Source organism: Halichoerus grypus, chromosome 10, assembly GCF_964656455.1.
Source record: "Halichoerus grypus chromosome 10, mHalGry1.hap1.1, whole genome shotgun sequence".
NCBI lineage: Eukaryota > Metazoa > Chordata > Mammalia > Carnivora > Phocidae > Halichoerus > Halichoerus grypus.
In genome coordinates, this window is record NC_135721.1 from 25733757 (window position 1) to 25748577 (window position 14821).

Sequence of the window (14821 nt, forward strand, 5' to 3'; positions counted from 1 at the left end):
TAATTTTAAAAGTAAAATAGGTTAGAATATTACTGCTTTTTATCTTTCCTTATAAAATGAAATTGTAGGAACCAGTGTGATTGTTTTAACTTCTAGTCCATTTACCATTTTTTCAAATATAGGTTTTAAAACATACTTTTTTAATAAAAGTATTTTGTCAGTGTAAAATTATCATTTTTTTAAAAACTTCATTGCATATATGTGTGTGTATGATATATATATGCATATATATTTCCATGAGTAGATAGATATTTGAGAAGGATCCATTTTTATTTATTTTTATTTTTATTATTTTTTTTAAAGATTTTATTTATTTTTTGAGAGAGAGAGAGCGGGAGGAGATGGAGAATCAGGCTCCTTGCTGAGCAGGGAGCCTGATGCGGGGCTCGATCCAGGACCCTGGGATCGTGACCTGAGCCAAAGGCAGACGCTTAACCAACTGAGCCACCCAGGTGCCCAGAGAAGGATCCATTTTTTTTATTTTTATTTTTATTTTTATTTTTAAAGATTTTATTCATTCACTTGAGAGAGAGAATGAGATAGAGAGAGCATGAGAGTGGGGAGGGTCAGAGGGAGAAGCAGACTCCCTGCCGAGCAGGGAGCCCGATGCGGGACTCGATCCCAGGACTCCAGGATCATGACCTGAGCTGAAGGCAGTCGCCTAACCAACTGAGCCACCCAGGCGCCCCAAGGATCCATTTTTATTTTTTATTTTTATTTTTATTTTTTTTTTATTTTTAAACATTTTATTTATTTATTTGACAGAGAGAGACACAGTGAGAGAGGGAACACAAGCAGGGGGAATGGGAGAGGGAGAGGCAGGCTTCCCGCGGAGCAGGGAGCCCGATGCGGGGCTCGATCCCAGGACCCTGGGATCATGACCCGAGCCGAAGGCAGACGCTAAACGACTGAGCCACCCAGGCGCCCCCAAGGATCCATTTTTAAATGAAATTAGTGTCTAATGGAAAACAAAGTCAATGCCTATTTAAGGTCAAAAATGACAGTAGTAGGTATAGACAGATGCTTTAAAAAAATACTCTGAATTCAGAGAGGAGACTGTACACTTCCTTTCTGATTCAGGTAAAATTTCTTATGTATTTTGGCAGATATGTTGTATTTAGTGATTTAGATTAAGGCTGCCATTTTAGAATAATTAACTATTAAAGAATATTATATTTAATAAGCTTAATTGTTCTGATTCACAGGAAATTCATAATTAGGATTTTAAAGTCACAATACACTTTTTTCTTTCTTTCTTTTTTTTTAAGGGCTCTCTTGCTACCTGCCAATTATCTGAACCATTATTGTGGTTTATTTTGAGAGTACTGGATACTAGTGATGCCTTGAAAGCATTCCATGATATGGGTAAGATAAGTTCCAGAAATTGTTATTTAGTATAATCATTTGACGGTGTATGATCTTATTTTTGTAGTATTCTGCAAAAGGTGACTCAGTGTCAAACTATCTTAAGGTAATTTTCATTTGGTGTTCTTTGTAAATTTAGGTGGTGTTCAGCTGATTTGCAACAATATGGTTACTAGTACAAGGGCTATTGTAAACACTGCAAGAAGTATGGTATCAACTATTATGAAATTTCTTGACTCTGGTCCGAATAAAGCTGTTGATAGCACTTTGAAAACAAGAATACTAGCTTCTGAGCCTGACAATGCAGAAGGGATCCATAACTTTGCACCCCTGGGTAAGAAAGGAATTATTAAATCTTACTGGTTTGGGTTTATATAGTTTATTAGCTGGTATGAAGCAAAAATAGTTGTTGAAGTAAGTTGATCATGTTACAATAACACCAATTACAAACAATTGATTTTAAAGGTAGCAGTTTTTGAAACTTTCTGTTGATTAGAAGGAAGTTTTTAATGGTTCTTTAGCAATCACATTTGTTTTTATTTCTGAGTTAAATAGTAAAACAGTTTGTGAAACTAAATAGCAAATTCTTAGGTCAGTTTTCATTGTAAATGTTAATCAGTTTAAAGGACTTGTTCTTTCTTATTTTGCATGACTTTTTAAAAGTAGCTCCAGATTTAAATAGTTACTCCTTTTCCCAGCTTACATAGTTTCTTTTTATATATTCCTTTCATATTTCTAACTCAAGAATAGTGACAACTAAAATAAAGGTGATTATTTTCAAGTTGAAGGTTGTCTTGAACATAGTATTTTTACTTAAATTATTTGAGAGTTGTGCTAGATTTGTTGTTACTACTACTTTAGTTTTCATTCGACATGTGAGTACAAAGAAATTAGATAACAATAATAAACTTGTCACCTTGCAAGTTGACTAGATGTCCTGATGTTTTGTGAATACTGTGACAAATCATGCTATATATACTAACAAATACATTCGTAGCATCATATGTCATGGTTTTAGCTAATTTTTCTAGTTATTATGATTTGAATAGTTCTTGATGTTTTATTTGGTTTCTTCTACAAAGTTCTTTTTATATTTAAAATCTCTTCTGTAGGTACAATTACATCTAGCAGTCCTACTGCCCAGCCAGCTGAGGTGCTTTTACAGGCCACGCCGCCGCATAGAAGAGCTCGCTCTGCTGCTTGGTCCTACATCTTTCTGCCAGAGGAGGCTTGGTGCGACCTTACCATTCACCTTCCTGCAGCAGTGCTTCTGAAAGAGATACATATCCAACCTCACCTTGCATCTCTTGCAAGTGAGTCATATCTTTTGTAAAGAAGTATAATGAAAATAAACTGTAAACAAGAAACACTTACAAATAATATTTAGCAAAAAGTGATACACTTAGGTACGATTCCCCAATTGCTTAATTTTGTAGTTTTTTTATATAATATTCAACATTACCACCGAATCATTTCCCATGAAATGAATTGTCATGGCTATTCCCCTCAAACAAATACAATGTTGCATGAAATCCAGACAAATATATTTCAGTTACATATAATTTGGCCTTGCCTTTCCTCCGAAATTAAGCTGTAGCATTGAGATGAGTTAGTTTATACACCCGTGGATAGCAGTATTATTTTCTCCATCCCTGTCCTCAGTGCTAGTCCTATAATGTGAAATTAAATCTTTTAGATTTGTCTTTTCCCCTTCCCATTACAAGATAATTACATGTAAGGAATATTTTATTGTAATATTTTGGATATTTGAGTGTGATTTTTTTAATTTGTACTATTTTGAGTATCACTCATTTTGATATGTTTTTGTCACTTTGCAAGTTAAATAATTCAAAAGAATTTTTAGAAAACAAGTTTTACATTAAGAGGAGCAACAACTCTTTCAGGTATTCATAAAAGAATGTGAAATACTATTTTGCATTTTTTATCCCCAAATTCTTTCAGTATAAACATATAGTGATTTTTACAGAATTGTTGAGATTGTCACATTCATTTTTGTTGCTGATTAATTCTCATTGTTGTCAAATGTCAAAAATTGGATGAAGAACTGTGGGAAACTTTGTAGATCCCTGGCATATGTGGAAGAATGAATTTTCCACTTGCAAGATTAGACTACTGTTATTCCCTGGAATTCACACCTCTTAGATAAAAAACAGATATAATGGCAGAAGGAAAATGCATGAATTCATAGTGTTTTTGCAGATCAAAAACAACTGTATTGTAAAATATGAGTCAATATAAGATGTAGGGGAAAATCTAAGATGAGGAAGAAATTGCTTTTATTTAGAAGGAGTAAGAGTGGTCCTTGTAAATGGTGGCTTTGAAGTGGGGCTAGAATTTGCACATGGGAACTGAGATGGAAAGAGCGTTACAAGGATGAACTCTGTTCATTATAAAAAATCACTAGGTTTGGGGCACCTGGGTGGTTCAGTCAGTTAAGCATCCAACTCTTGATTTTGGCTTAGGTCATGATCTCAGGGTCATGAGATTGAGACCTGCGTCAGGTTCCACGCTGGGCTTGGAGTCTGCTTAGGATTCTGTCTCCCTCTTTTCATCCACCCCCAATGCCCCCATTCCTATGCCCCTGCCCCCACCCCACCCCACTCAGGCACACACACTTTATATTAAAAAAGAAAATCACTAGGTTAGGTGTTCCCTACTATAAGTGTGCTTAATAAAACATTTTGGTTTTATTATTGGATTGGAGCAGAAATTGAAGATATGTTTTGTTCCATTGGAAATAACATAGTCTTTAGAATCAAATATGGGCTTGATTATAAAATGTTGCCATTTGTTCATGTAAGAATTTGGATTACTTAATCTCTTTGACTTTGTCAGTTGGTGTAAAATGTGGATAATACTTTTCTCAAAAGTGAAGATTAAATTTCAAAATTGATATGACTTGCCAATTCTCAGTGTAAACCTAGCATGTAATTGGCATATGGTAAAGGTTACTCCCAGTTATTATTAAAATTAAAATCAAAGTTCAAAGGTCATTTTAGTTGATAGATATATTTCTTATATGGGCTTCCGTGTTATGTTAGAAATAATTTTCCCATATTACTTCATTGAGCCTACCTAAATTTTAGCAGAAAATGATTTAAAATAAAATCTTGATGTTTCATTAAATTTTGAAAGGGAAATAAAATATTAGAGGCAAAAGCAGTTTTTAAACTCACCTATATTAAAAATCATTGCAATATGGTAGTACTGAAATAATGAGTTGGTAGGAAAGCGCTTTTTTTCTATATTCTTCTTTCCCACATGACTTAACAATAGTAAACCATGGCATATTAATAAAATGTCCCACATTGTTGGTGATAATTCTGAGTAAAGTAGGAATAATAGACCAATTGCCTATTTGGCAGTTTTCTTTTTTTCTTTTTTTTAAGATTTTATTTATTTATTTGACAGAGCGTGAGTGAGCATGAGCAGGGTGGACAGGCAGAGGGAGAGGGAGAGGGAGAAGCAGGCTCCCTGCTGAGCTGGGAGCCCAATGTGGGGCTCAATTCCAGGACCCTGGGATCATGACCTGAGACGAAGGCAGACGCTTAACGACCGAGCCACCCAGGTGCTGCGGCAATTTTTTTTCTTGTAGAGACTCAAGAGCGTACATGTGGATTACATATATTCAGTTATCTTTCTTTAGGTGAATCTTAGAATTTTTAAAATACTCTTTGTTATATTGTAGGTTTCATATTTTATGTTGGAAAATAGTTCCAAAATCAGTTATTTTGAAAGTCATTGACAAAGTATGATGTGGCATATAAATTTTCTTTTGCAAATTCATAGTGAATATAACTAAAAGCTGCTGTTTTACTGGGATTTCCACTAAACCATGAAGTCCAGTTCACATTTTCTTGAGTAATTTTTCAATATTCTTTTCCTACAGCCTGCCCATCCTCAGTGTCCGTTGAAGTGAGTGCAGATGGGGTAAACATGCTACCTTTGTCCACTCCTGTTGTCACAAGTGGTCTCACCTACATAAAAATTCAGCTGGTAAAAGCTGAAGTAGCTTCTGCTGTCTGCCTTAGACTTCATCGCCCACGAGATGCCAGCACATTAGGCCTTTCACAGATTAAATTACTGGGCCTCACTGCTTTTGGTACCACTTCTTCAGCAACAGTTAATAATCCCTTTCTTCCATCTGAAGATCAGGTATCCAAAACAAGGTATGTTATGTATCTCAATTGTAAAAAAAGCTTTCTGAGTTTTTTATGAAATTATTTATTCTGTGGCTTCTTTTTTAGGGCTAGGAAGGTCTTTGCTCCATAGGTAATTTATATAATACCATAATTTTATCAGATACATTAGAGACACTAATTCTGTAGAACCGGAACTTAAGGCTGGTTAAAATTGAGATTTATGTGTGTTTAATTCTTGAGGTAATCTACAATGTGGTATATATAGGTATGGGTCTGTTCTTTGGATCACAGTCTGATACAAGAATTTCCAAGTGTCTGTCACCAGGATACATCTGAGCCATACAAATTGACCATATGGACAGAGACCTAGTCTTAATATGGTAATTCCTAAATGCCAATTACTAGAAGGGTTAGATTGGAATCATACAGATTGACCAAGTAAACCAAGACCTGAATATATCCTTTAATTCACTTTCATTTGGTAAAGTTTGATAGTTGATAATATTATAGACTGGTTCTATTAAAAGTTTTGCCTGGTAAGAAAATTTAGGGTTTTTGTTTTATTCTCAAGCTGCCAAGACTTTATAGTTTTGCACAGCTATAATTTTATGCAGTTTATATTTAAACATATAAATATATGTATATGTTTCTGACTAATCGTGTAGTTCCTAAACGCGATTAGTGGTTAAGTATTATTTGTTCTGTTATGGAGGAAACTTCCTGTGTTTAATTCCTTACTGATCTTCCAGCATCTTTTTTTCTTAAACAGATCGGTGTTGTTTATGAAACAACATGCTGATTTGTTTTGTTTTACCCCAGAAGTAATTTGAGCTACTTAAATTTACCACATAAACCATTTTGTGTTGTATATTTCAGTATCGGATGGTTACGGTTATTGCATCATTGCCTCACTCACATCAGTGATCTGGAAGGAGTGATGGCCAGTGCAGCTGCACCTACTGCTAACCTGCTGCAGACCTGTGCTGCCCTACTGATGTCCCCATACTGTGGAATGCACTCACCCAACATTGAGGTTGTGCTTGTGAAGATAGGACTGCAGTCCACTAGAATTGGCCTGAAGCTTATAGACATTCTTCTGAGAAACTGTGCAGCATCAGGCAGTGATCCTACAGGTGACAGTTAACTTTGATAGTTTAAGTTTTACCTATCTGCAAAATAATGACAGTTGAATTACGTGATCTCTATGACTAAACCTGTTTCTGAAATTAATTTCCATTATGGCTTCAATGTTTTAGGGGTTGGTTTGTTATTTTTGTTGTAATTTATAGAAGAATTATTTTTAATTAATTTAAAATTAAATTGAGCAAATTTTATCCCATTTGCTAATTGAGCAAACTTTCTTTTGGTTCTTTATTGCAAGATTTGAACAGCCCTTTACTTTTTGGAAGACTGAATGGACTCTCTTCTGATTCTACAATAGATATTCTTTACCAGCTTGGAACAACTCAGGATCCTGGAACAAAAGACAGGTATATGTTGATCTTGTTTTTTAAGTACACACATACACACAGTCACATGGTAGTGAATGTTACTTGTCATACTTTCTCCTTAGAGTGTTTCATAAAAGCTAAGGCTGTTGATTATATTGCATATTTACCTGTATGCTTTACATGATACAACTGTTAGAGGAACATTTAACATAAATTTTTATATATTTGGACCTATTTTAAGCAAATTTGAACTAAAATAGAATTTTTAATCAATATTTTTGATTGGAATGGAATAAAATATTACATATTTTTACACGAACCGTGTTGTGATGAGATCTTTATAAATTGTAATGGTCTCATAATCATACTATCTAAGGTAGTATTTACTAACTGTTTCTGAATATAGGACTATTGTGTCCATATTAGGTACATAGACTATTTTGACAATGATAATAGTGTTTGTTTTGATTACTTATTATTTATAATATTCATTGACAGCTTTTCAGTAGACTCTCTACCTTTTTTCTCTTTCCTACCACAAAGTGAAACGCTATCAGTAAATAACATCTGAACATTTCACCTAGATATTTAGTGATGTTTTATAAAGGTAATTTTTAGATGAGTTTTACTAATGTAGTTCTTCCTTGATGTCTTCAACCTCCAAATTGGTAAGAATGCCAAGTATTTTTGAAACATGTTTTTATTGGTAAATTTTTGAGTGATGACTTGGCATTCTCTTGTTTTATATATATCATTTATATCAGAAGAACATTTATAGAGTATGTAACTCTATAAACAGTCTTTTGTTTTCTGAGTTATGTTATCCTTTAATATTTTGATTAATATTTGAGAAAATCATTTGATATTTTATTAATTTGTTTATAAATTAACAAATTATTAATTTTTGTGGGTACTTAACTCATAAGTATTTACTGAGTAGCTGCTATATGCCTGGCACTGTGCCAGACACTAGAGTGTCGAACAAGTTCATTGAATCCAGCTTTTATCTTGGTTTGAGGAGACAGGATACTGTCATTCACAAGGGAAGATTTACATAGGTCAGACTTGGGAGTATATAGTAGAGTGTCAGACATGGAAGGTGCCTGGTAAATATTGATACTTTAACCACTGATAATGTAATGGCTTTTACTTATTGTAGGCTAGTTGCTTTCATATTTTCTGATTAAAAATGTTTAAATGACATTTAACCAAGTAAATTTATTTTCAGCATGATAACTTCAAAATATTAAATAAGCTGACTTCCATTAAGCTTCTTCCTTTACATGAGTTATATTTTTATTATATTTAAAAATAGGTTGGAATTTTTTTAAAAATATTTTTTGATAAAAAATTTTTGCCAAGTTTGAATCCTAATGGTTAATAGGGTTAAAAAGAATATAAAAAATGAGTTTTAAATATTTTTCTGGAACAGTTTTCTTAAAATCTCTTAAAATTATTTGATTCTTTAGTAGTTTTATGGTTTTTATCATAAGAAAATTACCCTAAACAAAGTTGTTTTTACTGCATAATACTTTTTAAAACATAACTGTCTTAGAACTCACATAATAACAAGATGGTTGGCTTCTGTGGACTGAGAAAATCTTACCACTCCATAATTTCCTCATCTCTCTTCTCTTTTTCTGACTTCTCTTAATTTCCTGTCATATGAAATTTAAAGGGTCTTGTCCTTCAGGGCAGAGAGGAGGATTAAGTAGATTTATATACCTTCGTACCCCCATTTCTTTTACCGTGAAACAAAGAATCTTACGATCTAGAAATGTGAAAGCAAACAAAAATATAAATACCATGTTTTAAGAACTCAATTATAAATCTTATCCCATTTTCTGTATTTTATATAAACTCCAAAGCCTTATTGGTTTAAAAAGTCTTGTTCTCAGTCAGTAGCGCCCTGCTCCAGGGTATTGAGGGTAGGGTAGCACTTGAAAAAAGGTATATATTTTGGGGCTATATTCTGTTTTCAGCGTGAAAGGGGGTGGGTGACTGCTACTAGTATTTAATGGTTGGGGACCAGAGGTGTGACACGTGCTATATTGCATGAGGTTCTGCACAATGAAGAATTAGCACCAGATTACTGCTCTAGGTTGTGTGGATTTGTTACAAGATAAAATTTACAGACAGTGAATTTGTTAAGCTTTGTATCCTGTAATTTCAGATAGTGATAGTTTTTTTTTTTTTTTTAAAGAAACGAGTTAAGAAGTTAATGTTTATTTGCAAAATTATAGTTACGTTATTTCAAACAGTTTCGTCAGTTAAGATTAGTAAGGTTATGGGAAAACTAGAACTACTATATTCTTTCTGCTTATATAAATTCCTTTTTCTTCCTATTTTAGATTAAATTTACCAAAAACAATACGTTATTCTCATATATATGTTGCTTACATGTAATGGTGATATTTATCCATATTAAATGTCAGTTGTGGTATAATTGGTTATTTGAATTCGTTTTCTTTTAAGAATCCAGGCCTTGTTAAAATGGGTCAGTGATTCTGCAAGAGTGGCTGCTATGAGGAGAAGTGGCAGGATGAGCTACATGTGCCCTAACTCTTCAGCAGTAGAGTATGGTCTTCTCATGCCATCTCCTTCTCATCTTCACTGTGTGGCAGCAATTCTGTGGCATAGTTACGAACTGCTTGTAGAGTATGATTTACCAGCGCTGCTGGACCGAGAGCTCTTTGAGTAAGTACGATTTTTGAAATCCTTTTTTTCCCCAGTACTAGATCTTTATAGGTTTTCACTTGATGAAACAGCATTTTATATGCCTATTTGGATAATAATAATACTTTGAAAGTAGTAGTTAAATTTAGTCAGGTGTAATTTTGAAATAGGTGTCACACAAATTTGATTAATTTATATTCATGTCATTGCGTGCTTTTCCCACCTAAAATCAGAGTGTTTAATGTATGTGTTCCTCCAGTTCATAGTGTTTATTCTTTTTTGCAAATTTACCCACCAGAATTTTTTTTTAATAGGCTCCATGCCCAGCGTGGAGCCCAGTGCGGGGCTTGAACTCATGACCTTGAGATCAAAACCTGAGCTGAGATCAAGTGTCAGACACTTAACTGACTGAGCCACCCAGCCCCCACCCCACCAGATTTTTTTTATCTTTAATGTACAACTAGGGAGAAAAAGTATAGCTGGAAATTTTGAAAGAGTTACTACTTTGGAGAGTTTTTATGCTTAGTTGTTTTTGCTACTTTCTGGATATCTGATACAGTTGTTCCCCTCAGCTAAGGCTTTGCTGAACTTACTGCCTGATAATTGCTAATTCTGTGAGAGAATATCATACTTATTTCTGAGGCGTTCCATGACTCTTAAAAGATTGGCCTTTTGTCCTTCAGTCTGTCATTTTCATATTTGGCCTTCTTGGTTGGCATAACCCATGACTTATTAGTGAAACTCCCTAATAGTTTCTGATTTGCAAACGTGAATTTTAAGCCATCAGTCATGTCAAATTCAATCTAAATGTTTCTTTTGTATAATTTTTCAGTGTTTCTTTATGTGACTTTTTTTGAGGTCACAGAGAATGGTAGATCCATTTTAATACAGATCTCTTGATTTTCTGTACTCATTTTACAGGTCTAATATAACTTTGTCTACCTGAATACTTAAATAATATATATCACAAGCAGTCTTCCTGGAATCAATTGACAAAATATTGTTTTGTCAAATAAAATGTATAATCTTACAGATTTTATAATTTTATAGAGTATAGGTTGATTTCTAATAGAAGTATTAGAAACAGTGAGGTCTTTCTAAAGATACATACATAATGTTAACCTGGCATCTTTTATTCTCCTAGGTTACTTTTTAATTGGTCCATGTCTCTTCCCTGCAATATGGTTTTGAAGAAAGCTGTTGACAGTCTACTTTGCTCCATGTGTCATATACATCCAAATTATTTTTCTTTGCTCATGGGCTGGATGGGAATTACCCCTCCTCCAGTGCAGTGTCATCACAGACTGTCCATGACTGATGATAGCAAAAAGCAAGATCTTACTTCATCCTTAACAGATGACTCTAAAAATGCACAAGCACCTCTTGCACTAACTGAATCACATTTGGCGACCCTTGCGTCCTCTTCTCAATCTCCAGAAGCTATCAAACAATTATTGGACTCAGGTTTGCCTTCTCTTCTTGTGAGGAGTCTGGCTAGTTTTTGCTTTAGTCACATTTCTTACTCAGAAAACATTGCTCAGTCAATAGATATTTCTCAGGACAAGCTCAGGCGGCATCATGTTGCACAGCAATGTAATAAGATGCCTATCACAGCAGACCTGGTTGCTCCTATTCTTAGGTTTTTGACAGAAGTTGGCAGTAGCCATGTTATGAAAGACTGGCTCGGTGGGTCTGAAGTCAATCCACTGTGGACAGCACTTCTGTTTTTATTGTGTCACTCTGGATCCGCTTCTGGAGGACATAATTTAGGTGCCCAACAGACTAGTGCAAGATCAGCCTCTCTTTCTTCAGCTGCTCCAACAGGATTGACTACTCAACAGAGGACAGCAATTGAGAATGCGACTGTTGCGTTCTTTCTGCAGTGCATTTCATGCCACCCTAATAATCAAAAACTGATGGCCCAGGTAAGATTAGAAAAATTGGCTTATGTTTTAGGCATCTTATTTTAATACACTGTTAAATAACACTAATGAAATTAGTTGAGAAAGGAGTATGTGTTACAGGTGATGATGTAGTTTGGGATCCGGTGCATTAAAGGATCTGAATTTATTTATTTATTTATTTATTTATTAAAGATTTTATTTATTTATTTAATTGACACACACAGAGAGAGAGAGAGCGTGAGGGGGAACACAAGTAGGGGGAGTGGGAGAGGGAGAAGCAGGCTTCCAGCCAAGCAGGGAGCCCGATGCGGGGCTCGATCCCAGGACCCCAGGATCATGACCTGAGCCGAAGGCAGTCGCCTAACCAACTGAGCCACCCAGGCGCCCATAAAGGATCTGAATTTAAACCATACTTAAAGTATTGATGATATCTGCTCCCTCCTCCTCTCAAGTGTCACATATTCCTTTTGATGAAATAATGGGCAAATTAATGGTGATTCTAGCTGTAATTGATACATTCCTCCTTTTAAACTCAAAACCCCCCCAATCCAATAAAAAGAACAAGCCCAGAAGAACAGCACTTCAGCTTCTGAAAGAGGATTGACCACTTGAAGGTGGTCATTGAGCATCTCATCTGTAGTGAGGCTTTGTGTTTTGTTGTAACTGGATTGCTACAACTCTTGGTTTGCTTCTAATGAAGCAGACATTAGGATAGTTTTCAGATAGGAGACTCTTGACAAAACACATTAAAAATGTAAGAGATGATTTTATTGTAGTAAGTCCATGGGGCCAAAATCTTGAAAGCTAGAATTATTTCAAGAAGAATTCTAGTTGATTTTTGCCAGATTCCACTCCTTTCTAGCTGTTTTGACTTTCATCAGGTTGTTTAGCCTATAAAATGGGAATGGTAATACGTGCCTCAAAGATTGTTTTTGAGACCATTAAAAACCGTAATGTATATAAGGTAACTAGCATAGAGCCTGTCTGATATCTGGTAGGCACCAGTAAATAGGAATCAGCTTCTTTTTTTTTTGCTCCATGATTTGGAGTGCTTATTCAGGGCTGACTATTAATATTTAGAAGGATAGTTATAATAATTTTCAAAAAATATTGATTTAACTTCATTGAGAAGAATAACAAGATACTTTACTGTCAAAAGTAATTATTGTGAAACTATATCTGCTTAATGTGCCTAATTAAAAGGAAATGGTTAAATTATCAGTTTTAACCAAGGACAGGAGTATTTGAAAATTTGGCTTGTGCCTCTGGGTAGCATGAAAACTTTGTGACTTGTTGCTTTCTGGCTTAATTTTCATCTCTCAGCTTCTTAATAAGGCTTTATGTTATATTTCTAATACCCTTTTTTCCGTAATTTTTATTGCATTGTAACAACATTGATATTGACTAAAGTTAAAAGTAACTTGGTTATGCTAGGTATTTATTATGTGAAAACCCTGTAGTAGTAATTTCTCTTATTCACAGGAATTTTCTGTGGGGATAGTCTTTTTTATTCTTTAAAGTACAAAGCTGCAGGTAAATAGTGCACTTAACTTTTTAAATCTCTTTACTTGCCAGGTTCTCTGTGAACTCTTTCAGACATCTCCTCAAAGAGGGAACCTTCCAACATCAGGGAACATTTCGGGGTTTATACGTAGATTATTTTTGCAATTGATGCTGGAAGATGAGAAAGTGACAATGTTTCTTCAGTCTCCTTGTCCAGTGAGTATTTAACAGTTAAATAAATCTTAATAATTAGCTGTGTGCAAAGACATTTCATAATTTCATATCAGAACCTGGAGTCACCTCTACATCTTAATTTCTTACATAACAAACAAACTAGAATAACCTCTATACTCAATGATAGGACTTAAAAATCTCTTTTGGATAACCCTCCTTGTGATGAGTAGCCTAATTATACCCTACCATGAAAAGTATAATTTGGTTGGGGGAAAAAGTGACTGATTATTAGGTACAGTGGTGCTAATACAAAAGTTGACCAACAAATCAAATGGCAAATGCACCGTATTTTAAAATACATACAAAATAAACCTTTTATATTTTGTGTGCATTTAAAATTTTTTATTCTTTTATGCTTTTGAAATTGTTTTATAATGATACATGTATCAAAAAAATCACTTCTTGATTTCTTTTGAATTTTCAGCTGTATAAAGGTAGAATTAATGCCACAAGCCATGTCATCCAGCATCCAATGTACGGAGCAGGCCATAAGTTCCGAACACTTCATTTACCAGTCTCAACAACATTGTCAGAAGTTCTTGACAGAGTGTCAGGCAAGTCAGATTTAAGTATTAATTTGTCTTTGACTTTCTGTTGGATTATATAGAATTTTGTTATTTTTTGTAACTTTATTTTACTGCATCTACTCACTCAGCAACTATTTAATGAATAGAAAAGGTCAATATGTCTTTGCATTTTGAAGCATGAGTAAGCAGCTGATGAAGGGGACAAAATGGACAATACATTCTAGCACCTGTAGTTCTTTTGGTGTCATGTGTGTTATGTGAGGTAATGACAGAATGGACAGTTGGAAATGTTGACAAGCCTTGGGAAGCTGTTGATGGGATTTTCTCACAAACCATCTGGCTGTCTTATAATAGATGATTTGCAGGCCATTAGTTGGGATGGCAGGACTCTAATAAACGTTTACTAGCTCTCAGGACGAAATGGTCAAGAGAGAAGAATGAAGTAGATCAGATTGGTGACCTTATTGTTTATAATAGTGAAAAAAGCAGAGAGAAATTTTCCCTTAGGTTCTTGCCTATATTCTAAGATGAAGATGATGCCTTTGAACAGCATACAGGTTATTAAAATAAAAACAGTTTTTGATGGCAGAATGCAAATCCACTGTAGAAAGTTTGATTTTATTGCCTCTCAGAAATCCTGTGAATGAAATCAGTGTTGAATTGATTGAGCATCTTCTATGTCTAAGCACAGTAATCAGCCCTGAGGTATAAGAGAAAGCAAGACACACACTCTGCCCCTCAGAGTATTATGATCTTATGTATATTGTCAGATTAAAAAATAAATGAAATTTAAGAATGTTTGCATTCTAATACAAATGTAAGTAAGTATGTTTCTATCTGTATGCATTTTAAGGGGATACTTTACAACTAAAGGAAGTTAGGAGTATCTCAGAAAAAAACTTACGTCTATTTATCAGTGGGAAATAGAAATCTAAGCTTAGAATAAAAAACTGGATTGAAGAGATTTCGAGGTTGTCACCATACATAGGTAGTAGGTT

At 34.5% G+C, this 14821-nt stretch overlaps 1 protein-coding gene across 11 annotated transcripts in view; it reads left to right on the forward strand.

Annotated features, from left to right (window-relative positions):
- Positions 1-14821, forward strand: part of BIRC6 (baculoviral IAP repeat containing 6) — a 227097-nt gene that overhangs the window by 135009 nt on the left and 77267 nt on the right. For all 11 annotated transcript variants that reach the window (XR_013441642.1, XM_078056159.1, XM_078056150.1 and 8 more), the window contains 10 exons: positions 1269-1365; positions 1505-1699; positions 2478-2678; positions 5276-5555; positions 6405-6661; positions 6910-7018; positions 9455-9676; positions 10800-11580; positions 13135-13278; positions 13721-13850. Coding sequence is in view for 10 of the 11 variants with exons in the window: in XM_078056159.1 (XP_077912285.1) it covers positions 1269-1365; positions 1505-1699; positions 2478-2678; positions 5276-5555; positions 6405-6661; positions 6910-7018; positions 9455-9676; positions 10800-11580; positions 13135-13278; positions 13721-13850 (2416 nt within the window). In the remaining variant the exon portion in view is untranslated. The remainder of the gene's footprint in view (positions 1-1268; positions 1366-1504; positions 1700-2477; positions 2679-5275; positions 5556-6404; positions 6662-6909; positions 7019-9454; positions 9677-10799; positions 11581-13134; positions 13279-13720; positions 13851-14821) is intronic.